The 27671-nt window shown below is 41.3% G+C and overlaps 1 protein-coding gene across 1 annotated transcript in view; it reads right to left on the minus strand.

Annotated features, from left to right (window-relative positions):
- LOC139289310 (TOX high mobility group box family member 2-like) overlaps positions 1 to 27671 on the minus strand; it is a 71879-nt gene that overhangs the window by 18151 nt on the left and 26057 nt on the right. The window contains exons 2-5 of the mRNA XM_070910890.1: positions 26647 to 26739; positions 17713 to 17772; positions 16958 to 16960; positions 3743 to 4006 (exon numbers count right to left, since the gene is read on the minus strand). Coding sequence (XP_070766991.1) covers positions 3743 to 4006; positions 16958 to 16960; positions 17713 to 17772; positions 26647 to 26739 — 420 coding nt within the window. The remainder of the gene's footprint in view (positions 1 to 3742; positions 4007 to 16957; positions 16961 to 17712; positions 17773 to 26646; positions 26740 to 27671) is intronic.

The raw sequence follows: 27671 nt of genomic DNA on the forward strand, positions 1-27671 counted from the left end.
CTTCAACTGACAAATTATCCGTGATATCAATAATAACTTGTCACAGTCCCAACACAGCGGAGCGTTCAAAGTCGACACATCACACATCCTGCCAAAAATATTAATCTCACCCCACATGTTTAACAAAACCTGAACAAAGTTCCCCTCAGGAGTCATCTGATTGAATGTGTGACATGAACTTGTAAAACTGGCAGCTGCTTTTTTGGTGGCAGGGGCTTTCCTCCTCCCTAACTGGCCTCATTACACCGGTAATGAGACAGGGGCTGGTGCTCTGTTTCAATATTTAAACGCGCTGGGGCCCCTCAAGGCTCCATTTTGGGGCCGTTCCGCAAACTCCACCATGATCCCTCATTACTGTCTGCTGGTGAGTGTCCCTCCTCCTTTATTTATTTTTTTTTCAAAGAGCTAGATCTCGCTCGCATCTCCCCGCGCTGTAGCCTCAGCCAGACCCGAACGATCAGGGGGCTTGTTGAACACGAGACCCCCGGGTGCCACCTCTTCCCTGAGCGCCGGGGTGGTAGAAATGCTGACAGCTCAGGGTGAGACAGAGATTCTCCCTCAGCAATGAGTATTCACGCAAAGGCATGTTACATTTCACAGCATCCAGCCATCCAAGACTCGGCCCTTTCTGCCTCGATTCAAAAGGAGCTGACAGAGTAGGTCAGTGTCGTGGGGAGGAGTTGAGAGAATGTAAGAGCATTTACTGATTGACAGCTCTGTCTTTTATAACGCCAATGTTGATCCTTCTGCTTGTTGGAGTCCTTGTAAATGGTGCAATTTCAAGTCTGAGAAATGGTTCAAAACTGTCAGTTAAGACTATTATGAACAACATGCGACTGCAGCAGAAAGGGTCAAACCCTACACCTGAATAAAGTGCTGGATCTGCCAGCTGAAAATAAAAATAGAAAAACCAAACCTCAATGTACATCAAACGTCCAAGCTCTGAAGTGTGCCTTATACTCTAATAATGCCTGCATTTGACACCTGTATTTTCTCCATCTGCTACATATCTTTTTCATTTACCAGCTAATATCTCTGCTGCCTGTGGAGTCATAATTAGATGGAAAAAGAGGAGGTTGTCAGACAGAATAAATTTAGCAGGGAAAAAAACTCTTGCAGAGATATATGCTGTTCTGCAGGCCAGAAATCATAAGATTATTATACAGTCAGCTCTAAATGAACAGAAATTACAGACTTAAAAGCTACTAGGATGAACCGATGCAAAACTGTGTGCCTATGCAGCATGATGATGATGATGATGATGATGATGATGATGATGATGATGATGGTCAATCCACTGCTCTCAATCCTGTAATGATTTAACTGTGTTTGCAGTAGGATCGATGTGTGCTGAAAAAGAGAATCCCAAAGCAGGGAGAAGTTTACAGAGCTTTAGCCTTAGGCTAAATGTTGTACAAAAACCAGCAACAACATCCCTTGAGATGAAGCGTATCTGTTGCTCCAGCTGAGCTTGTACTTGTAGGAGGTTTATATGTGCACTGAAGGATAGCTTTTATTGAAGAGAAGTGTATCCTTAAGGTAACGCTGTTGACTTTTTATTTGCTTCTTCAGCGATGGTGAAAGAAGACTGTTGAATGATTAGCGTTTTTTTTGTTTTTTTCAGCTATCTTCTCCAATTTTGTGGGTTTACCGCGAGGCTTTTGTTAATACAATGCAACAGAGGTAAAGGCTTGTCTCTTCATTTCCGACCCCAGTTACACAGAGAGCCTATTTCCATCCTCCCTTATTATTCTTTAAGCATTCGGCAGACATAAATTCAATTTTCCTTATTATACCTTTATCAGTATGAAATTAAGGTTAATTGACTTTGTTGGGGAAACATCAAATGAAACATCCCTAATGGAACCAAAATGAAAATAACGTCATCTTCAATTGCTTTAAAATATTTCTCAATATACAGCCTACTTTCCTATTCCGCAGCCTCAGAAATAAGCTCCTCTTGTCCCAGGAGATAATAAATGAATTGAATCCCCCCACTCCAACCCCACCAGCCCCCCCCACCCCACCCCCTCCTTCTTCCTTATCGGTCATCTATTTTTCCAGAGTAAGCTATTACTTGCCGGGGTTGCTAGGCAACAAGAAATATTAATAGCGGCTATTATTAGCCAGGCTCTGCTAGAGTAGTACTAAAATGTGGAAGTGGGAAACATGAATGTGTTACATAAATCTCTGGACCTTTCACAGTGTGTGCAAGTCTCTGTTTGTGCGATGATTTATTGCAATGACGGTTCATTTATGAGAAAAGGGGGTGTGAAATAAGAAAATGGAACATTACCCTGAAGGGCTATTTGAAAATAAATAATTGCAAAGGTGAAACAAAAGCTGTTTAAGAGGCAGGCACTCCCTCTCTGTTTCCTTCTGAAACACTATTGGCTAAAAAGGGCTGCTTTGTTATATATATTTGTGCACAGACATCACATAAGCATAAACGTTATACATAAATACCGCATACATGCATCCAGAGACACAGTTTATATGTCATCTACTGAAATCAACCCATGTAAATTATTGTAGAGATTTCGTCAGAAACGAGCCATCAATTCAAAAAAGCAGATTGACTGAACAGCATCTTTCTCCTGCACCAAGCCTATTCAGCACAGTAGCCAATGGATTGTGACCTAATCCTGAAGACTGGCTTTAATGGAGGCCTTAGCTACCACCCACGGAAAAAAAAAAAAAAAAAATGGAGCCTGCAACTTATGCAGTTTGATTCTGAAAATCACATAAGACCTGATTAACGGAGGATAAATGCCACGGATGCTCACATTAAAGCATAAATATTCATGATGGAGGGCAGAGAGAAAAAAAAAAGTAATATTTATGTCAGATGAAAGTATATAACGTTGAATAATTCACTACACAGGCCATCTATAATTCATCTGGTTCGATCCTATGATTAAAGCATTTGAATGTGTTCGCCAGGGGTGTTTACATGTTCAGTCTGAAGCATGTTTAACACAAGAAAAAGAAAAGTCCCTTTACTGGAGGAGGGGGTGGGGGGGAGTCCTCAGCATCCTTTTGAAAAGAAAAAGTAGCTGACAAGGGATACCCCCCCACCTCCTCCTCGTCAAGATTTTCTGTTCAAAACCTGCCCCCCCCCATCCCTCCCCATTCCTCTTTTGCTTTGCCGATCATAACGAATGAAAATGTGCAGCGCCGAGTTTCTCGCTCCCTTTCTTAGCTCACTTTGAGGCAATGAAATCTTGTGTCGAGTTGTGCAGCTGAATAGATATTAAAGGAGCTCTGCTGCAAAAGTCTGGGTGTTAAGGAGGCAGCGGCTCTCTGTATTTATAAATGTTGCATGTATAGACTCTGGCCTAGCTCTAGACTTCACTGTCACAGCTTCCTTGGCCTCTAACTGGGCTAATTATTACTCTAATAGAGGAACACTTTGCTATAATGAAAAAATGATTTGAGACTATTGAGAGCTGCACACAGAGGAATTAGTCATTTTGCTCTTTCATTGCTGTTTATACCAGTTTATAGCGCCACTGTAGTATCACAAGGTCAATAATATTTGGAGACATTTTCAAAAGACTGAACTTTCCATGACACGTCACAAACATGTGAAACCTTCAGAGAAAATGTTCTCGCCGCTGACTTCAAGCCCTCTGACCATGAAGACTAATAGCCTACCACAGCGCTTGACCTGCACGATCACAAAGGGCCGCAGCTAAAAAGGGGACAGACAAAAAAAAAAAGGAAAAAAAGGTGTACTCACTGAGTGCATAGGCCCTGAGAGGAGGTGGGTGTCCTGACCCAGCATGTTGGACATCATGAGGGCGGGCAGCTCGGGGTAGGAGTAGGTGTTGAGCAGGCCGTTGTGAGGCAGGGAGTGGAAGGGGTAACCTGACTCATGCTCCATGAGGTGCAGCAGAGAAGGGTCGGCGTGGTTGGGGGGTGTAATGGGGGGGATCTCGTAGTCTTCATCCCCTGCTCCTCCGCCACCGCCACCGCTGCTGCCTCTGCCCTGACTGGAGTAGTTCTGGAAAGGCAGACAAAAGAAAGGAATCCATTTTTTTGAAAAAAAACAACACACACAAAAAAAACAAACAAAGAAAAAGGACAGTTCACAGATAGACACCTTTATATATATGGCCAATTTAGAGTCTGTAACCCACCTACAGTTATTTGCATATCTTTGGATTGTGGGAGGAAGCACACAGGGAAAATCCACATGAACACAGCATGACAACACAAAGACTTTGTACCTGCGTCTCAAAACAAGTGCCACATTTAGTTACAGCATGAATAAAATAGGGGGCTGGTTTCGACTCTTGGATGTCCAATAAAAAAATCTTAAGGCTAAGCGACATTTTAATGGCAAACCGGAGTTCAGTAACGAAACTAGGGGAGAAGCAGCAAACAAAGGATGTTCCAGAGTAATTAAAAAGCTTCTTAATTGGCTTCTAAATGCACCTGTTGATTTTTGGTTGTTCAGATTTGTGTTTGCAGCAGACACTGAACTGTGGCAGTGAATTCGGGCTGTTTTGCCCAAAACAAAAAATAATTAGAAATGCAAATTGTTGCGCTTAGAAAAGTGTCGAGAATTAATTCAACACAAACGTACACAGCAAATTAATTAGAGTCAGACAACAACAGCTGCTGTACAGAGTAATTTGCTTCAGGAATCTTGACAGCTTTAAAGCAACAAACTGTCATCCCGCACGCCTTTAAAACACAGTTAATCAAACTCATTACGTGGAAAAACACCATTGACACTCACTTAGTGGCTATTTTATAATTTCATAATTATAATGCCAATCATATATTTTTTTTAAGCAACAAAAGAAACAAACCTCACATCCTCATTATGAAATGCATTTCCGGTATGTCCAAATGACCCCCCCCCCCCGCCACGTAAACCAGCACAGATTTTATGGCACTAATAAGGTGATACATGAGCAGAGCCAGTGGTTGTCTTTTCCAGGGCCTATCTTGACATAATATTACGCAGAGAAATATGGTTTTGTGCTCTCAAAAAGCACACTGAGGGTATTCACCAGGGAACGAAAAGCAATTTTGTCAGAGGCAATCTGATGCCAACTCCCCTTTATAATGACTGAAGAAAATTAATCATCACAAATAATATTCCAGTGTCAGCCATTCAAGAGCTTTTTAATAGAATTTTTATTATTCATGTCTCGTGGTACACATCAACTAGTCCGTTCTGCAACATTTCAGAAATCAATTCAATATCATCTTCGTGTAGGCTGTCATCTCGCCTGCCAGTGCAGCAATTCATCTTGCAAACAAATACTTTTAGCAAACAAATGGCAAGAAATGTCGAGGAACAGCTACAATGCCCCCACTAGCAGAACTGGTGCTTGAAGATAGGATAAAAGTCTCATAATGTGCACTATCATTAGGGAGAAAATAATAATAATAATAAAAAGGAGTATGTTTACTATCAGGGGGTGATGTGCTATTTTCTCTTCCCATAACACTCACTCTCCTCACTCGGTGCTTGCTCAGAAATATTATCACTGACAATTCCTTTTCCCACGATAAAGGTTTTTGTAAATGTCTGTTTCGTTGTTGTCTAACATTTATCATCGTTGTCATTTGTGATTATTGTTAACAAGCGTAGGCACCAGGTTTAATTCAATAAAAAGATAATAAAAAATAAAATCTCATTGGTTTGTGCGTCTATTCCTGGCTATATGAAGTATAGCGTCTATCTGAGTATTCACACATTAAACTGAGGCTGAACAGACCATGAGGTAACTGGAAAGTGATTCACAACTCGTGTCCTTTTGGCTACGTAAATGCTAAAAGAATACATCTACATATAATAAGAGAGGAAAAACCAGACTAGCCCTAGCATAAATGGCCATACCAGTGTCCCTTTACTGCAGTGTTTCCCAACCAGGGGGTTGCAAGATTAGAGCGGAAACGGTTAGTCTACTGATCAATGAGTCAATTGACAGAAAATTTATCAGCAATAATTATGATTATCGAGTAATTGTTTGCCATTTTTTTAAGCAAAAATGCCACAAATGTGTTGGTTCCAGCTTCTCAAATGTGAGTATTTGCTGGTTTTCTTATTAATTTATCATAATAAATGAAATATCTTTGTGTTTTTGAACAAAACCAGATATCAAAAGATGTTATCTTGTTAATTAATCAATTCATTGAAAAAATAATCAGCAGATTAATCAATAATCAAAATTATTGTCAGTTGCAGCCTTGTGCGAGAAAAACGTGAGGGTTTGTGAGATGACTTACAGGATTGGAAGGAAGACGCAAAAACGTTTTTCTTGGCCTAAATGAGAAAAGTTTGCCATCGCTTTTCAAAACAACATATATGAGCGTTTTTTCATCTTCTACCGCTATGATGAAGGTTTGGTTACGTTGAGGCAAAAAAATACTTGGTAAAGTTCAGGGAACGCTCTTGGAAGTAACCAATGTTGTAATTCACATAAACACTACAGGTCTTTGTCAGAAAATATTAACATAGATTGATTTTAAGCATTTACACTAACGACTAACAACAAGACTCTATAAAGGGTCACAAGCCAAAACAGGTAGGAACTCTAGATAGGAAGCTCTACTGTGGAGTACAACCTTTTCTAATCACTGTAAAGAGGAAATAAAGGAGAAGGAGATGCTTGTTTGGCAAGGATGAGTCATTGAACACATTGAGGTATGTACCAAGATTTAAATGCTGTCAGAGGCTATTTTATGACCGTGCCTTCCATCGCTTTGGTGATTTTTTTTTTCTTCTTTACAGCTTCTTATGATGCCCTTGAAGATAAGACACGGGACAAGGACATCACAAGTTTAATATTTTCAAACATAGATAAATAATTCATAAATATACTGTCTTTCAGGGTGTGAAGGAGAGTGGATAAAAGAGAGAGGGGTCAGAAAGAAACGCCAAATGTTGATTCAGCCTTCTCTCGCTAACCTTCAACCCCCCCCCCCAGAGGTGAAATTTAAGCAAATCTGTCATTTTCTGGACAAGAGGACGTTACTTTGGATCTTTGAAGACTCTACATATCAACTCTTTCCTCCTTTCACGATAGCGCAAAGCTTCTTTTGTTCATCAGCTGTCATTCGACATAAAACACCATATCGCTTTAACATAGTTTATAGATGTGAGAAACTGCTCCGAGGCATATTGACTATCATCTACATAAAGCAGGTTCTTTGAAAAAAACAAACAAACAGGGAGATGATTCACCCCATAGGAACAGTGTTGATTTTCTTTCATCTATGGGCTGACCAAACGTGTATGATTTCTACACTAAGATCACTTAATACAAAAACATAAATTAAAAACTGGTTTTAAAAAGAATCTGAAGCATACTTCAAATACTTCATATACTTACTGTTTGCTTTGAAACTAAGATAAAGTTATTTACCTTTGTATTTTAACAATGTGCCTCAATGAAACTAATGACATTCATTTCTATATAACTTACTCCAAAGCTTAATTGATGCTTTCTGCACAGTAAAAACATCAAGTTTATCAAGTTCCGAATGAAGCTTGGGTCACTGAAGGTGATCCACCACCTCGACAACTCACTCACTTCACAATATCAATGCTAAGCTACTAGTGGGGATTAGTATTGAACCTCAGTACTTTTTGAGTACTAACCACATTGTGTTTGTATTGTTTTTGTAAACGCTGTCAAGTATTGAAAGTTGACACCAATGCTTGGTCACGTTCTTAGAATTGCCTAACCTTTTTATCTGAAATGAATCTGAAATAATATGTTTATCAATCTTTAAAAATCTTGCTCTTGCAGACGCCCGGTGGTTTAGCTTCTCACCTTGCTGCAGTGATGTAAAAGTGTACTCCAGGGTGTGTCAGTACACAGTGACATCACTGTTGGGCGTGGTTGTTGGTGCAGAACACACTTGACCACAGCCAAGACCCAAAGGTGCAACAGAGTTTCAAGTTTCAACTAGAGAGGGCAGTAAAACACTGCTTTCCACAATACTCTTACTCAATGTACTGACTTATACTTTAAAGAAGTAAAGTTGATTCTGTATATAAAAGCTTTTTATTGAAATGTTTTTATTCAACAAAATAAGGTATGTAGCCAAATGCATTGTTTCGGTACATGAAGTCAGGTACCACACAAAGATACGCAGTCATATAGTATCTAGTTCTCTCTCTAGTTAACTTTTAAACCAATAGATTGGTGTATATGTTGTAGCAATTGTTAGCCAGGCAAAGCTAACATAAGAACTGAAATTTCACCTTGACACGAAAGCTTGCAAGTTGAAAAGTCTCTGCAACAAAATATAGCTCCACTATGTCAATTTATCTTAAGTAATTAAGTTATCTTTAGTGGAAACAAATTAATCAGCTCAGCTAAAAGTTTTCTTGACACAAATGGCTGGGAAGACGAGATGAAGTCATTAGCTTGGTGATGGAGTCATCCGTGGCCTATGAGGTGTTTAGTGGAAGACAGCTCATCTGGGAACAATGATGTGTTCGTCAAAGGGAGGAGAATGAAAATGTTGCACAGCACACCAGAGAGCCTGTCATGGCTGATGGGGGGGCAAATTGTCCAAAAGGCAAGAGCTGTCTGCCTTTGATGGACTTTGTTATTAGAGCTTCAGTGGCTGACACACTCAAAAGTGTTTCCTGTAATACGAGATACTGATAATATTTTACTAATCCGAAAAAAACCCCCAACTCTTCTGCGTCATAAAACCATATAACTTTGAATGAGTATACAGTGTCCTATAGAAAGTCATCCAGCCATATGCTACTTTGTGAAGAAATGACAGAGCAGCATGGTTTTGCCGACAAACAACAGCTGGCCATGCATACATAAAGGTCTTCACGTCCACTCTGCGTATTCCAGATAGACGGATGGCAACTGTAAATCTTGGCAAAAAAAAATCTTATGGGGAATTTCAAAATTCAACCTTCAGAGATCAACCTTGCAAGAGCAGAGAAAGGACAGAAATCAAACTCATCATCTGTGGGTGTTGAACATTGCTGAGGTGTGCTGCACAAGTGACCATTACAGCGATGGTCTGCAGGGTCCACAAAGGCTATCTGACCTGGCTTTGAAACGACAAGGAACTCCATTTGGGTGATGTATCAAGAGAAGCAGACAGGGTAGTACAATAGACGGAGAATGGAATAGCAGACCCACCGGGCTGACTGACAGCAAGACAGAACTGGGATAAGTGAAGTGTGCAAGGAGGAGGAGGGGGTTTCACCATGGCCGATAGTAGCTCAGGGTCATTCGTGCCGTCCGTCACTAAAGGTGGGCTGTGGTGTGCTTCAACCAATGGCACAGGACTGAGCTAACCTCTTGCCTGCTCCCCCATGCACTGGTAATTCTCTCAAATGTCACATCAAAATGGATCTCATTTAGGTGGGTAAAAAGGACCTGACTCTCCATTGCAGATGTGGGTGGACCTGTGCTGAATCGTACCTGAACTCTAAAAACACAGCCGCAAAAAGGAAGTATTTTGAAAAGGTGTGAAAAAGGGGCCATGTGCACATTTATGTCAGTTCAATTCAAAAAAGAAAAAAAAAACCTTCACAGTTATAGATCAAAGATGAAGGGTGAAAAAATATCTCTGATCTTTGTACCGGAACAGAGGGAAAAATTCTTTAATGTTTGGACCAAAGGCTGCGTTTTTGGGTTTTTTTTTTTTTTTTGACAAGGGGGGCAATTCTATGGTCTCATCCACATTTCCTATTCTTATTCATTAGAGGGAATCGTATAAATAAATAAAATATGTTGTCTCGTAGTCACTCATCCCCCCCAAGGGAACATGGAAGCCCCAGTAATCACATATGGCACAATAGCTCGCCCATAATCCCCTTTATTTTTATTTTCATGATGTCACTCTCTTTAAGCCCCTTGCTTTATGAGTCGCAAACGGAGTGGAGCGGGGAGGAGAGGAGGAGCGGAGAGGAGAGGAAAAAGCAAGGGAGGGGTGAAAACAAATGATGTGGATCCCTCATTGTTCTTTCTCTATGCCCTCATTCCAGTCAGGGTAATAAGAGAACATTGTGATTTACTGTCAGTGAAGCGCAAGAGTGCATCAGAGAGAATCCACTGCGGCAGGGGCCATTAAAATAGATTTAACTTCCCACAGTATTAGGCCAGATGTCTACACTTCTATTATATTTCAATCAGCCATGACCTTGGTCTCCATATGATGAGAAAGATCACTGGGAGAGAGGGAAAGAGAGAGTGAAAATACACGCAGAAAACCAATAGAAATATCAAACTACTTAGTCCCACTAAATCCCTCTGCTCCATCGTGCAGCATATACAGAGAGAGGCCGGGACCGAAATAGAGCCAAGGTTTCAAGTTCTCTTAAAAGAGTGTATGAATCATTGAGTGCACTCTCGCTGCTGATAAGTTGCTGTTTTTTTTTGGGGGGGGGGGGGTTGGTGCTTTTCTGCGGGCTATGTATTTGAGGGGGGACCGAGGGACTACGCCAAAAAGAGTGGGACAGTGGGTCGTTTTGATGTTCTTTAAAGCCTCAGATATCAACAGACGTCTTGAAAGACAAATCTGTTCACATTCTTCGAACAAGGGAAACGTTGACTTCTCACATCAGCATGAATCCGTCTTTGAAAATTTCCCTGTAATATTTTTCCATCCTGCTGTTTACTCTAGACCCACTAACATCTCTCTATTCAAAATTAAATCTTTTTTATTATCTGTGGCAGAGTAAGGATTTCCATCCATTCCAGGTCCATGAAAGCAGAGCAGAGGTCATAGCTTGTTCTATTTCAGAGGCTGATGGTAATTGGACTTATTGGCTGACATGGACTGACCTACATAAGAGCTACCGATCCCTGGTTACAACTGTAACTTACAATCCCTCCTAGCATGGGCGTGGATGTTGCGCTGATGCTCCTCTGATGTTCCTCCAGCATTGTTTTCAGATATTGATGCCCCAGTGCTGGTTTAGAGCTGAAAACTGAATTCATGCTACTGAAATTGTACGCTCTCTTGAAATTTAAATACGCACCGTACAATATGTATCTCTACCTCACTCTTGTGACCTTGCCAGCGGCTCTGTGCGGCCTCAAAGAGGGAGTGAGATGTGTGTTGGCGTTTTCAGACCATCAATTTTCATTTTTCATCCTTTGTCTCAAATGTCCCCTTAACTTTTCTTGCAGGGAAAGGATGCAAGGATAGATGGAAAGAGAAACACATTTACTGAAGTATAAGGGGGGAGGGGTGGGGGTGGAGGGAGTGTTGTGAAGTGAGGAGAGTGTTGCAGCTGTGGTGGTGGGGGTATAATGGTGCACTGTGAGTCACTGTTAAGTAACGGTGCCTTTTCACATCAGCATCGCCCACATTGGGTGTGTGGTGCCAGGGTGTACTGAGGTGTCTCTGCCTCTGAGAGAGAGAGAGGGAGAAAGAGAGACAAAGAGAAAGAGAGAGGGAATGGGTGAGGGGAGGGGGCCTAATGAGTGTGTGTGTGTGGGGTAATGTCATGTCAAATGTTTGTAACAGAATTATCCTTCTTATCTTTTTCTTATTTGAAAAAATAGCTAGACAGCTGTTTCCCCCTGTTTCCAGTCTGTATGCTAAGCTAAGCTAACCGTCTCCAGCTTCGGCGGTTATGTGCTGGGCTATTTCCCCTTAAAGTCTTTATGCTAAACTAACCGGCTGCAAGAAAGTGCATTTCCCAAAATGTCAAACTATTCCTATGAGTTGTTAGCATAACTCCAGCATGCACTGTTTTTGGTCTAAAACTCCAGAGAGTTTTCCTTTTTTGTAATTTGAATAAAATTATATGTTTTTGTTATATATTATTGTCTTTTTATACACATGTCTCAGACAAGTCACATGGTTGTCTCTCTGATCAAAATGAACACCTCCAGCACAGCAAAAGCAGCAATGAATAGACAGCATAGAATAAAAATGAACATCACTGGACATGAAACCTTACAAGTACAATAACTTACAAGTTGTTAGCTGTAGTTAATTTCAGTTAAGTTGACTCAGTTGACAAAGTGAGTTTTGCATTAGAACAACAAAGAACAAACTGGACAAATTAGTCACTTTTTGCTTTTAGTGATGCTGTGTATCATTACTTTTTGTATATGTGCATATTGGCAACACCTTTTAATCAAAACATAATGCCGATATTGCTTCATTGAACTGAGCTGAAGTGAACTGAGAGTGGGAAGCGATGTATAAATTGTGTGTATGAAGTTTAGCTGATGTGTGTGAGCCATACATTTTCAAGAGAAAAGAGTTGGGTGGGTGAACGTGGGTGAAAAACCAGAGAAAGACAGAGAATGAGAGAGTGTCAGAGTAAAGAAATACTTAAAAATAAACACACTGAAACAGACAAACAGAGAGAGAGAGAGAGAGAGAGAGGGCCTGTATCCAACAAGTGAGGTTTCTATTCTAATCTCAACCATCAGCCACTGTTCTCTTGCAGCCGGCCAAATCGATAGAGAGACACGGCTCAGCAAGACACCTGGAAACAGAAAACACAGAGGCACAAACAGGCTGAAACTTGCTGCTTCTCCGAAGACCAGTGGCCCCTGAGCTTCCTCTGCTGCACAGAAACACAATGCAACAAGTACAACACGAAAGAGGAAGAGACACACAAAGTGACTCTCCCTGTTCCTGCCACTGGCTCTCTTTTCTCTTACAAGCTTCATCCCTAACTGGCTCTTTTTTTTTTTTTGGTCTCTAATTTTCCCTAATCTATCGTATGCACATATATACACATGGACATGCATCCACACGAGGCAGAGACTAGATTATAGGGTGAGGAGAAGCCAGCCAAAGCACACGAAAATATACATGGAGGTACGAGTCTACACAATAACTCCAGATGAAGAACACTAATAGTCCTTTATACTAAATTAGATTATGTGTGGGTGTGGTTGGAGGCAGCCATTTTGGTTTGGCTGTGATCAGTCTCATGCAGCTATTACAGTGCTGCAAAAAATACACATAGCAGTCAGCATTATTTGGCACGCATGTGCCTGATAATCAGACTGAATTACCATTTTCAGCATGTCTAAAATCATGTTCAAGTGAAGTGAGCTGTTTTCTGCTTGGAAGGGGGAGGGTTTATTTTGCCCTCAGTAGTGACTGAAGTGTCTGTCCCGTCTACGTCATTTTCATTTGACACAGAAGCTGCAGTAACGGTTGCTGAAAAAACAATTCTTTCAAGATTTATGTTGATTGAAGAGTTATTATTATTTCTGTATGTCTAATTACAACAACACAGAAAGTTGATGTACCACATAGAAAGCTCTGATTGGCTCGCTTGTTTAGGAAATCAGCAGTCAATGAGCACACACCAGACCTACATGTATTTGAATCGCTGACAAAATCGGAGATGTGGGCAGCGTCTCAGGCTCCTGCAACGATGCTATGCGAGTGCTTCAAAACAAGAACATTCTTAGTCAATCAGGATAATTGAGATGTTTAATAATCTTTAATTCAACAAACGATCCCCTTACTGGCTTTGTGTGTGGGCAGATATAAACAGCGTTGATCAACAAAATAACACGCCCACGCTTTTAGCATATAGGCTGAAACCTCAACAGATGAAGCAAATGGAAAACATCAATATCATCAAAACGTCTGGGAGCTCCATATGTACAGCTTGTATGCATCTCTTGTACAGAAACCATACAGTATTCAAAGCCTTGAAAACATCTTGTTTGAATGGACAGATTGTGTCCAAGCATATAGTAAACGGCCCCTTTAAAGCTGTTTCTGATTAGTGGTTTTCTCTTTTTAAAAGCCCAGAGATGTTATGTGAAATGCAATCTCCTGGCTGTGTCAAACTGCTACCTCAGTGCGTACGCTGTGGAAGACCCCAGACATGCAAACAAAGGAGTCTCTGTTCTGGCTGCATGCACCTTTTTCACAGGCACACATCACGTAAAGGCTCACGTGGGCATCTCAACACAGTTTTAAAACTTGCATTAAGGCACACAGGCTCCTTAAAAATATGTTTGACCCCATTGTGAAGGCACTGTATCTCTGAGCATTTTACCCAGAACCAAAGAATAAAACTCTTTTATTGCACTGCAGTGCTGTTCACACAGAAACACAAGAGAAACAGTAGAAATGCTACTGCCTTGCATCTTAGCATCTTGTCGTTTTTCACACACCGCTGGGGAATGCTTAAATCTTAATAAAAAATTATATAGACACACACCAGAATGTAGGCATGTATTCAGCATATTCATTAGACAGTAATCACCATTTCAAATTGATGCAGAAAATGATTCCATATTTGAACCTATTTGTGTGATTTAACTTCAAAAGCAAGCTGTATGTAACAAAGCACCGCACAGCTAATGCACACAATTAAGCATCAATTAAGAAATGATTGACTCACATGCACAGCAAGCAGTCAGAGGGGTGAATTTTGTGTGACGCATAAAGGAAATGCAGACGTTCCTTGGATGTGGTGGCTTTGATATTTCATATAATATTTAACCATTGCAAAATGCATGGCCTGTACCCAAGTACTGTTCAAATCCACAGGAATGATTAATTCTGGTCAAGATCCCACCGGAGGACATGCTAAATTACAAGGAAATGTGTATAAATGTAATGATCTGGCACGCACTAAAACAACTGAACGGAACATTTATGGGAAACACCAGAGTAAAGGGTGTTTATGTTGTCAAACTGAAGAAAAAGTTGTGCCTAGATATCAAGATCATCGCTAACCACTCAGTTATTAGGGCTGCAACTACCGATTATTTTAATTTTTTCCGTTAAAACTTGTGTTAAGCACTCTATGCAACCTTCAATTTAAGAGCACAGGCGCACATCCTCCCTCTTCCGAATTTTCAAATTAAATCTGCTGTATGACGTAATACAGTGAACTCTGTGTTGGCAGGGCTACTCAGAACTGGTGAGTAAGCTTCTGTTTGACGGCACTGACAGAACATCAACTGCAACTGACATGTTTTGAAAAGCCCAAATTGCCTTATCCATTAAGAAGGTATTTGTTGACACAACACTGCAAAACCTGGACTGGGTGTCGATGATTGACACATGACCGCCGCAGCAGAGAAACTACAAAGCCGGACATTTATCCCAATTAGCACACACCCATGTATGCTAGCAAAGTGACATAATTAGGGCACACCAGGAAATGTGGCTAACAACGATGGACGTCATAGTCTGTGATGTGCGCTATAAGTAGACAATAAGCTGCTAAAGCTCCTACTCGACCTCTCATTATAGTCACTCAATCCCAACATCAAAGGAAAAGACAACCTTATGGCTATAGGATGACAGTATGTGTGTATATATGTGTGTGTGTTAGTGAAGGTTCATAAGAGTAAGCGTGTGTGCGTGTGTGTGTGTGTGTGTGGGGGGGGTCTATGAGTCTATATGAGTGTGCATTTATGTGCACATCCATATGTTCTTGTTCGTCAATCTTTGCAAGGACCAATTTAAGTTTTACATCCTGAGAGTAAGCACATTTTTGAAGAGTGAGGTTTAAGGGTTAATGTTAGAATTAGGTTCATTTCAAAGGGTAATTTCACACAAATTACAAAGAAACACCTCCTTGGTAGAAAGTAGCTCCAGTAAAAACAGTTTAAAGTGAGGTTTGTAGATTATCCAGAGTAACCATAAGATTGTTACTGGAAAGGGAAATGATGTTGAGTTTTTCAAACAAATCTTTTGATTTCATTCATCCCCATTGTATAGGGGTGGTAGCAGTGGTTTCAGAGGCAGTTATCTCAAACTCTCAACACATAAAACCAAAACTACACGCATGGCCAGACACCACTCAGGTCTTTTTATACATTAGGTGAACTGACCCTTTAATGTTACAGTTAGGTAGGTACTCATGATGGTTACGTTTGCATTATGTCAATGTGGGTCCTCACAAGTATAGAAGTATGAAAATATGTTTGTGTGTGTTTGAGCACAGTTTGTAAAGTATGTGAGTGAAACAAACTGAAATTGAGGATGTCTACTTGCACATGTGCTTATGACTTATGAATAACTTTGTGTCAGAGGATGTGTCACTTCCTATTACAGTATCTGTATGTGTGTGTGCCCTGGCATCCTCAGCCTTCTGGCCTTGTCCCGTGACTCTCTGACAGTATTTGGCGAGGCGCTAATTGACGAGGAGCCTCCACCTCAACGTGTTTTGTCAGAACATGAAGGCCTCGCTGCTGGATCAACAAATCCTGGAGCTCCAAATTCTGCCATATGTCCAGCCATGTGTTCCCATCTAGCAGCTCGGAGCACTCAGCGCTGCGCCTGTCTAACTCACTGACTGTGTGACTGGGACTGTGCCGCTCCAGACTGGGACCAGCGCTTCAATGAGCCTGGAATGGTGCAGTGTTAGTGCTGGTTTATCTGTGAGTGACCTTGACATTGCACTAACACTGTCAGGGTTGATGGTTTAATCCCTCTAATGTTAAAGATGTATGTTATGCTAGTGTGCTTTGGTTAAAATCATCTATCAAACGGCACATGTTAAAGGGACACTTTGGCTTATGTGGAATTAAATGTTTTTTTCCTACTTAGCAAGAGAGGGTCAAAGTCATGGACGCCTTTTTAAGAGTGGTGCTCCCTACCGATCATTGATCTAATATTTGAATCAGCTGATCTGATGCAACAAATCATCTATTGCTGTTATAAAGATTTTAGAGAAATCAATATTAGATGCTGTGCAGCAAAAAGCAACAGTTTAAAAGCTGATTCAACATACTGACTTAATGTGTGGATTTGTAAAAGCGATACAGCCACACTGTGAAGGCACAGTGGTCCTTTCAGCTAAATGCTAATGTCAGCATACTAACATGCCCTCAATCACAATGCTAACACGCTTAGTAGGTATAATGTTTACCATGTTCACCATCTTAGTTAGGTGTGTTAGCATGCTAATATTTGCTAATTAGCACTAAAAATGAAATACAACTGAGGCTGAATGTCAATAGTTTTGCATTAGTGTTGGACAAACCAACATTTCGACCTGCTGGTGGAGCTACATTAAAAGTTAGGGGACGCCCAAAGTCAGCAGGCTTTATCCTCTGGGGACCATGAAGGTCTGTAAAAACGTTCATGCCGATCCAATAGTTGTTGAGACATTTCAGTCTGGACCAAAGTTGAGGACTGATCAACCTACAGGATGAAAAAACGGCATTGCCATCCCTAGAGCTTTACCTTTAAACATTTGAGGGGAGATATTAGCCAAATTCAACTCAATTACTTGGTGGTTATAGAATACTATAGCTCCTCACATTACAACTTTACACAAATTGATCGATGGTCTAATTAAATATATATGCTTCAAATATTCATATAGTTGCTAATTTCACAGTTAACAAGGAAATTATATTATAGCAAATGTCCACTGCAGCAGAAACAGTGCAATGCAACGGATAATGCATTTTGTCAGCACTAGACCACTAAGCTAACAAGAACAAAGGTGAGAGGATTTTAAAGCAAGCTAAATTTTCAGATTTACACTGATTACAGTTGTAATTTAACACAATAATGACACACACACCACTGTGACTTGAGTTTACATGAGTTTTATATGACACTGTCAACAACCCCATCTTCAGTTAATGAGATCCTTTACTGGCAAACATTTACACTCAATATTCTGAAACATTTACCAAAATCTGACACCTGCAATACAGAAGCTAACAACATCGCAGCTTCCCCTGATATTCATTCATACAAATCTGTGGGGTTCAGTGGAAAAGAAGTGGGCTTTCTTACCTGGTTTGGTGACCGAAACTCTTGGTTATTGTCATTCATGTACATGTTGTCACCATCAAACTGTGGACAGAAACAGAAAGAAGAAATAAACATGGTATGCAAGAGGAGGTGTGAAAAAAAAAAGTTGGGGGGCCGGGGAGGAGGTGCGAAGAGGAAAAGCTCTTAACGGGTGGCCTGAAGTGTGAGACTAATGACTTTGTCACTTTGGTTAAACCTCATGGTGGCATGGCAGCGTGGGTAATTACTGTTAGTCAGCGGGCCGGTAATTAGGCTACATGAGCACAGTGAAGAGAGATGGGCTTTTCCCTGTGGGCTCTGCTGTGTGTATGAGAGAGAGAACAAGTGTGAATGAATCCGTGAGTGCATACAGTAGTAAAGGGTGTGTGCGCCTGTCTTTGAGGCTGTGGATCCAGTGCGTGTGTGTGTGTGTGTGTGTGCCGCAAAGCGAGGGCATGCTGTGTCTTCAGGATTGACTTAATCAGGCATTGAAAGATCACTTGCCGCAGGTGCCAAAACACTGTTTGACATGGGGTTAGGACTTGTGTAACAACAAATGACCCTTGACCCCCAAGGGTGCTGGGAAACCACACCAGGTCACCAGTTGTGCGCTACATGCAACGCGCTAGCTCTGATGTCTAGTGTGTTGGTGAGCTAAATCCCAGAGGAGTTCCAGCTGAGATCCGTGCTGAGTGGGCCACAAATGAAGAAAAAACAACACAGATTCTGTTTTTAGCTCCAGAGAAAATGAGATTCTGCCCCACAAACGGTTCAGTAACTGAACCTGTACAGTGTCAAGGTGACTGAGAAACTGCTACCATGTTAAGAAGAGCTGTATTGTGAAATGCCCTTGGTTTGCAAAGGTGTAAAGCTTTGTCATAACACGCTTGCAGCAAATGGAACAAACCTTGACTGGACTGGATAATAACACACACACACAAACACACACACACACACACACAGACCCAATGTGTCAAATAAAGCCTCCTTTTTGTTTGTTGACGGAGGTCATTCTTTGTGATATCAATGCGGAGAAGACTCAGGAACAGACAGCAGAGATAACATGATCAAACTAGACAGCATTCCATGTCAAATTCCTCAGATGTGAAGATACGGGGGGGCCCTTTTTCATTTGGGGTTGTCTGCTTTGAGCCTATGGAGAAAGCGACCGAAGGCTTGAAAGATAAACACACTCTGGATATGAGTGAACACAAATGGATCAGAAGATATACCTCCTCAAAACAATGCCCTAGGTAGACTAATGGACGGAAATGGGCAGAATTCCTGGGGGTGAAATCTAATATCTACATTGGTAGACAGGAAAAAGTCGAAGCAGCTAAATGAGCATGTGAGTGGTGAGAAAGAGAAATTACTGTACATTATTGCAGCAGAATGGCCGTGGGGGGAATGAATGCCTGCCTCGGGGCAACGGTTGGTTAACGATGCATATCATGGAAGCCCTTGTGAGGATTCACTTGGTTATTCTAATGATTGCATTTACTTTCAGCCACATACGCAAACACGGAACTGAGACAAGAACTGCATTTAAGCCTCATTCACACTTCACATGATTAATCCGAAAACCCTTCACCAGCAGTAAAAACTACATGCTTGTTTCAAGTGAAACTGAATGCTGACTAATTGTTCGATGCCACGTGCTGGAGGTACAGACGCTAATTTGCTTAATGAAGCATGGCGGCATCTATCACCTGACAACGCGGAGTGACTGTAGCTCACTGAGAGGGCCAAAGTGATGTTGACCTTGGTGACATATCTGCAATAAACTCTTCGCTCCCCTCATGAAAGCCTCTTGTCCTCGCCTAACTGAGCAATTTCATTCCATTGAAATCCACTTTCATATCACTGGTGACGTAAAGCCTTTTTGAGAGCTTCTTTAGGATAAGATTCTCTCGGGTGAAAAGAGAGAGTACAGCCACTGAATAACATCATTTTTTAACCACAAAAAAACGCTGCCAGATCTTGTATTTTAGCGTATTTTGCAAAACTCTAGAGGAAGCAATGAAGTCAGCTCATTCTCACCAATTACATCTGCGATATAATATTCACCAAAAAGGCCAAAGACAGCCTAGAAAGGTCAGCCATTTTGTGCTTCAACATGGCTGCCCATATATTGCAATGTAAAGCTGTTTCCCCCCTGCTCTTCTCTCGATGGCTCTCCTTTGCACTGCTTCGCTCTCCCACTTAAAATGCCAATTTATCCTCGGCTCAATGCTATCAGCTCTGCCATTACTCCACATTTACTGCAGAAATCATCTTCTCCTACTCTGTTGTTCCCTTCCTCTTCATTTTCTCTCTCTCTCACTCTCTCCATCTTTCTCTTTCCACTCCCCTCATCTTTCACTCTTTCTTCCTCTTTCTATTTTTCCTCCTTGCTGCCTCCTCTCTCCCTCCTCTGTTCCCTTTCCCATGTTCTCATCTTCCCCACCTCTCTCCGTGTTACAACCTCCCTCTATTTCTCCATCTCCCTCCCTATCCCTCTTTCCCCCTCTTCCCTTTCTTTCTTCAGCGGGCCTTGGCATCGCTTTCTCATCGGCAGTCTAATTGGGCATTCTGCCTGAGACAAGGGCCTCATTAAGCAGTAATTACACACATGTTGTTTTCGGCAAACATCTCTATTTGGATTGCTTTGCATGGTAATTGTTCAGCAGGGACCACTGCTCGCGATGTTTCCCTCTGTGACACACGTGGTGCTGGGAGAGAGGAATGAAAACATGGAGAATAAGGAGAGAGGAGGGGTAGGGAGAGAGGCGGATGTGAGAATAGAGAGAAATAATAATAGGTTGTGGAAGGGAGACAAATTGAGAAATAAAGAATGCATACATGAGAGAGGAGGAGGATGAGAGTAGCAGAGAGGCAGAAAAGAGACAGACTAAAAGGATGAAGGTGATGCTGAGGCAGTAAATGGAGAAAGACAATGAATAAATGACAAAGAAAGAGGTAGACAGATTCATTGTGAGAAGAAAATGAGGCAGAGAGGTAGAAAAAGAATGAAAAAAGACGCAGAGAATGAGTAAATGAGGAGTGAGAAAGTAAAGACAGTGAAAGAGAGAGACAGAGAGAGAGAGTCCCAGAACTAGGTCATGCCTTGCAATCATCGACAAAGCTGAGCATTTCAAAAATAATGAAGCCACAAGGTGGAAGTAATGCTAACTAGCATATCCAGGGAAAACATGTAATATTTACACAGTGCTAATGGCGCAACACAATGATGGGGATCTTTTCATCTTGGAGTGCGCTGGTGAGACGATTGATGGCAGGATTGGAGGCAAAAATTACAGACTCCACTGAAGATTGTTTTTGATTGATGGACAATTCATATAAGCTCCTCATAAAGCCTTCTAGGCAACATCTGTTTGTGAAGGGGGTGGAGCAGAGATGAACTGCCTGTGTGCCAGCGTAATGCCTTGACTATCCACTCATTAGGGAGAAAAATGACCTCGTAATGATGAAAAACAAAACTTCATTTTGAAAGCTAGGAAACCAATTATCTAGCAAGCAAAATAAAATAACATTAGCTATAAATTACATGACTGGACCTACTGATTTGAAATACACATATACCACAGTAACCTGTTTTTATGTATCTGCTAATATTAATACTAAACTACACTTCAAGTTTATTTATATAACATTTTATCATGAGCTTGTCTCAAAGGGCTTCACGAGTGGTGAAAAGTAAGTAAGCACATTTGCTCAAGTACTGTGCTTAAAAGTAAAAGTAAAGTTTGAGTTTTTTGCTACTTTCTTCTTGTTTTCCACTAGATTTTACATTAATTTAACAGCTTTAGTTATTGGTTTGTTTACTGCATATTAATTTTACTTAGGAAACGTGATCATCTAGTAAAATATGATGTATTGTTATAGATTGAACTACTCGAAAGTACAGCATATAAAGTCGTTTGAAATCTACCTTGACCGGCTGCAACTTTCATATGCCACTTATAAGTTAATCCATTAATATTAATAATCCAATTCTATAAATAATATAGCACTCTGAAAGGGGCCATTATCTTACTTAAGGAAATACTTAACAGTATTTTACATTGTGACAGCCCTACTTTTACTTAAGTAAATTAACTTCCACCACTGGGCTTTACTACAACATCCTACACCATATTACAGTTAATGTAGTATGATATATGATAGGACGAGCTGGGAGTAAAAAGGGAAGAATGTTACTTTCATCGAGTCAACATTGAAGTAGACCACTGCAACATCTGTAACAGAAGTGTAACAAAAAAACAACATACAGTATCACACTTAAGAACAACCACAAACAAACTTTTAGAACTTTTCAATTTATAAAAGGGAATCTATAAGCAGAATGTGTAATACTTGTGACTTTAAAAGCCTTTGCCAGTACACCAAGTCTCTAAAAATAATTCTCTCACCGAGCGGAATTAATAAGCCCAGAACAGTACACAGTCATTCTGTGAAGTAAGGGGTGTGGTGGTGGTGGTGGTGGTGGTGGGGGACTCATGCAATATGTATGCCTATTTGAGCACCCTTCTTCCTCATCTTCCCCCTTTTCTCTTTATTTCTCTCTATTTTTTTTTTACGTCTCTCTCTCCCTCGTCCTCTGTTCAATTAAGCTGTAGGAGAGACCTAACAAACCTCAACCTGAAACAATGTGCCACTGAATTTTGATGTTGCCCAACTTGTCACTGCTGGTTCAAAGCCAGACGAGCGGATGAGACAGACAGACAGAGAGACACACAAACACACACACACACACACACACACACACACACACACACACACACACACACACTTAAAAACAGAGGAAGAGTGAAAGACAAAGAGGTTGAGAGGCAGAAAGAGACAGAATGGAAAGAAAGACAGAAAGAAAGACAGAAAGAAAGAAAGAAAGAAAGAAAGAAAGCTACAGTAGATAGATTTCAAAGTTGCATGGGAGGAGGCGAGCAAAAGAGGGGAGAGGAGAGACTATAGTAACAATTCTGGTGTTGCACCACGCCCCAAGCAAACAATGAACATGGGCAAACAATGAACATGGCACACACACACGCACACAAACACACTCACACACAAAGCCCATAAAAAGCGCAGCCCGTGCCCATGGCGACACATGCTCTGTTGTCGTTAGATAAGGGAAACAGGGCCTCTTCCGGGGTGTGAGAGTTTGATCCTACATACACACTACACACACACTCACCACACACACTACATGTGCACATTCGGCTGCAGCAGCACTGGGGTCACGTCCACCAATGCCCAGCATCTTACGTATCCTCACTTTTATCAACTGCATGGTTCATTTTCATATGCAAAACCCAGGTTATGTTTATCTGGACACACTGTGCTCCGGTCAGAGGACCACATGGACGGCATGATCAGATATCGACAAGATGCACGGAGCAGCTTCCCGTATCTCTCCGAGGGATGGAATTCTGTTTGGAATTTGCTGGCCTCGTGCCATCCAAGAAAGTATTCAGTTAGAAGAACTGGAAACATGAATCGGCGCAGCGTTGCATTTCCTCAAAGGACCGCTTCAAAAGTGTTTGGAAAAAAAGACTGTCTGCATTACCTCTCCAGCTGATACTGTTAAAGAAATATTTTGTTTTATTGTCAGTGATGGTGCGATCCATCAGCTCACATCTAATGAGCATCAGCTCTGTTTGTTATGATTAGGTCTAAAAGCATTCCAGAGTGAAACAATACAGACGCACACAAACACATGCAGCGCCATTCCCATCAGAGAGAAAAAAAAACAAAAAACTTTTTCACAGAAGACATAATACAGGTTCCAACCGCTTCCGGCTCCACCTATATACCTTGTGATGTGTAAAAATAAAAAAGGCAGGCTGAAGCACTCATTCATCCACTTTCTGTTGCGCTGGAGCAGCCACAAAACAGAACCAACAGTCAACAGCAGAGATGGGAGGGGAGATTGAGGAGAAAGGCAGTGAGTGTGTGTGTGTGTGTGTGTGTGTGTGTGTGTGTGTGTGTGTGTGTGGAGGGAGGCCAGGTGGGGTGGTGCTAAATGAGGTTTTGTTTCCACTGTGAACTCAGGTTCACTGTGAGTTAGTGAGGTTACAAAAAAAAAAATCTAAACGGTGATGGTGATGCATGATAACTCATATTGTGTTAACAGGTCCAATACCTCATACCTCATAAAGCAATCATTTCCAATAATGATATCATTTCTGTTACAAATGCAGGCACTCCAGACAAACCAACAAAAACCAAAACAGTAATAATACAGTTCTCATCTTAGGATGCCGTGTGAAACTGAAGCTTACAATAAGATTGATATTTGTGATTAAAAATGGCAGTAACCAAAAACTGTATAAAAAAATTAGATCTCTGATACACAGAAATAATGTAACATGGCGTCAGTAAACAGCACATGTTTACCAACCTGCCAAGTCTGTGATTGTTTCATACCAAAATATATTGTACCAGATGAAAAGTATCCACTGGGTCACAGCTTCTGTCCATTACTCTCTGTGGATTGAGAGTTGTTCGTGGAACACATTCAGTCTCAACTTTTCCTTTGCAGTTGAGTTATTTGGCTATATTAAAATGGTTTACAAGAATACTTGTATGTGAAAGTTATTGCTAGTAGTGTTGAACCCACAGAGAATTATCTCAGAGGAGTGTTTTAGTGTCTTTCAGCTCATTGTTTTAGTTTTCTGGCATGCAACGTTACTATTTTGGTTCACTCGCACTGCTCTCATCTCAGTGGTGCCACAGCAGGAAGCTGTTTTCGGCAAAAAAAGCTCTAAAAACCGACATATGCTACCTTCCCAGCACCGAAGGGCAGTTGAGGCCAAAACTGAGCTAAAAGGAGAGTGAATATTAGACTTTCATCAGGTGACCAGAAACATGAATCCGAATGAATGCCAATGTTGCTTTATATCTGCTGGATGTGTACTGTAAAAAGGCAAATAACTGTTTGCTAACAAGTTTGCCAAATTAACTTGAAAGGCGATAGTATCAGTGTTGTATTTTTAGCTTATTTCTGTCAAATGCACTTTTGTGTAAAATCTATCAAGGTGCAGCTTTAGGTCAAAGCTTCTCTGCCTATAGGACTCATTGGATGAAACATGGCTGTACTGTTTCTCAAAGAGGTACAGCCAAGTATGTCAACATATAGCTTGATTGTACATTATCAGTACAATCAGTCTGTCTGCGCAGTAACTAGAGCAGTGTGCAAAAGAGGTCATAAACATGCAGTGTGCCACGTGCGAGTGCATGTGGAAAGGTATAACAGAAAAAAATGATGTCAGACCAAAGTGCCACCCACACAGCCTCCCTCATCCTGCCGCGGTGGCCTTCAACGGCCTGCCTGCTAACCAGTGCTGGGAAACACCTTCTTAGCATCAAGCAGAGTAGCATCACACACAATTAGGAGCTAGCCTCAGCAGGTGCAGCAGTGCTATACTTAACAACAGGAGCGCTACTAGGAGGAAAGTAGTGATCCCACCAGTCTACCTGACCCTTAACACTTCTGGTCTGGGGTGAGAACGTGTGTGTGTGTGTATTTACATCTTCAAGTCTGTGTGTACAATATGTGTATCCATACAGTAAGTGCATGTCTCTGCGTGAGTCTATGTGAGTGAGGTTTCTCTGGCAGCAGGAGAGGATGCAGAGCACAAGCCACTTTTAACTGACTGGGGTAAACAGCGATGAGAGAAGATAAAGGGCAGAGTGAATGTCACATTACCCCAGCCCTTTGCCTCTGCTCACCGCAGCATCAGATAACTGCAGCAGGAAAAAAAAAGTCTGGTTTCCTCTAGCATATAATTGGTTATCTTATTGCAATCTACTGCTCTCTTGCCTCTGCACAGAATAAAGTATGAAAGAGCAAAGGGAGAAGAAGAAGATGGCTGTTTGACTGTTCTGGCAGTGACTAAAATAAATCATTATGAGCATAGGAAATACAACAGTCTATTTCTATGGGTGTGTGTTGGATTCTGTCTGCTGCGTGCACCAACATGGCATGGACTTTAACATGCAGCATAGAGCGTACAGTTATAGAAGATGGGACGGAAGTGTTGCGATTGTTGAATTACTGTTACTGATAATCAGGTTGCGGTGTGTTCCTAACCCTAACCCTTTCAAACAGCTAATAATTATAGCAATTATAGACATAATAATACACTCACCCATATTAACACAAAAACACTTAAGAGTTTTACAGCTTACTAAACAGGGAAGTGTGCTACATTATTACCAACAATATTGAACAGTCCAATAGATTATCAGTGTAGTTTTAACAAAAGATAAGAAACTTGCAGGAAGTAACATTGCAACATTCTGATAGCAGGCAGTCTAAAGAAAGATCTATGTGTTATATTTTGGGCACTATTTGTGTCTTCTCTGTAAAATACTTCTATATTACAGTAATTTATTCATAATTGAATAAAAAAAGTTGTTAAAGATTAACTCTAAAGATGTCAAAGGTGCTTTCAGATTCAGACTTAATTTGTTTCTACAGATGCCCACTCAGTGTGACCCGACTGTAACAACTACAGAGGCGTATTTGGCACCTTTGCATGTTTTCACACATATGTTGCTGCAATTAAGGAACATAACTTCCGCAGACATCTGTAAATTCCAGTAACTGTGCCTGATTTCGAATGCAAATACATGCAATCTTGGTGTTGTGTGGTGGGGAAAAAGTAATATTAAATGTAAAAGTAAAGTAATGAGTTTCTAATGTATGTATAAAACATGACAGTAGTAGTAGTGCATGTCTGGTAGGGATTTTCATGAGTAAATATGTCTCTCTATGAAGAGCAATTTCATCACAACTCTAGATATCCTTAGCAATGGAGCCTAAAAAAATACTACCGGCCCAGGTCAGTACCTTGAGGTGCACCTCTCTAAATCAATTGGCGAGTACAAACAGAAGAGGTTTCTGAAATTAGATGCTTGGCTACTGTATCTCACCACAGCAGTGGGCAGTCTTTTCCTAGCTGGATTGATGCCTGGAGGGGGGGCAGTGTGGAGCCTAACCCCTCGTTCACCCACACTGTACCGGGCCTGTGGTTAGAGAGAGAGACAGCGGGGAGAAAAAGAGAAGAGACAGAGAAGACAAAAGTGGGGAAGGAAACGAGATGGCGGGGCTTTAGTTTGCGAGATACAAGCAGGGCAGTTGTAAAGGAACATGTCAAGGACCCCCCCCCCCCGCCCGTGAACCTTTCCCTCCCTCTCCCTTTCTCCGGTTGCTCTGCTCTTCCCCTCATGCCCAGCACACGCGTGCAGGGGGAGGAGTAATGACATGAGACTTACACAGTGACTCTACGCCGTGCCGTGCTAAGGGAAGAATGGAGGTTAATGAGCTGACATCCCCTCCACCCCGAACACGCCTCCTCTCCATGCCCACCTCCCTACTCTCTTACACACACTGACAAGCATATACACAAACGCTCTGCAATACAGTGGGGCTGAACGCTGGCACTGAGCCAAGGATCATGGAGCAATGAGTGGATTTACACTGTCTCCATGTATGTTTAATACAGCTCATGGCAATTGTGGTGTTTATTAACAACTGTGAGAGTAATCTAATGTAACCTACATTATAAATATGACCTGCACACATCAGCTCACATTATCAAAAGCCCATAACACAGTAAACTTCAGCCACACTTGTGGCCCAACGAGGCTGAAATGGAGGGTACAGCCATGTTGTTACCTAAAAAAAGGGTTCGTCCTCTGTATACAAGCAGTTTTAGAATATATTATATGATGGGGTTGAGTGAAATCCCTTCATTAGGTTTAGAGGTAACCTGTCATCAACTGAAGTGTTGGAGAAGAAGAAGTTTTGACCTGCTGCTGGCACTAATGACAAGTAAGGGAAACACCAAAGTCAATAGGACTCATCCTCCGAATGTTTGATCCAAATGTCACTCCATTCAACATTTCACTCTCTGCACCAAAGTGTTTTTCCAAAACACAAATGGACAGACGAACAG

The sequence above is a fragment of the Enoplosus armatus genome, chromosome 8 (assembly GCF_043641665.1).
Source record: "Enoplosus armatus isolate fEnoArm2 chromosome 8, fEnoArm2.hap1, whole genome shotgun sequence".
Classification (NCBI taxonomy): Eukaryota; Metazoa; Chordata; class Actinopteri; order Centrarchiformes; family Enoplosidae; genus Enoplosus; species Enoplosus armatus.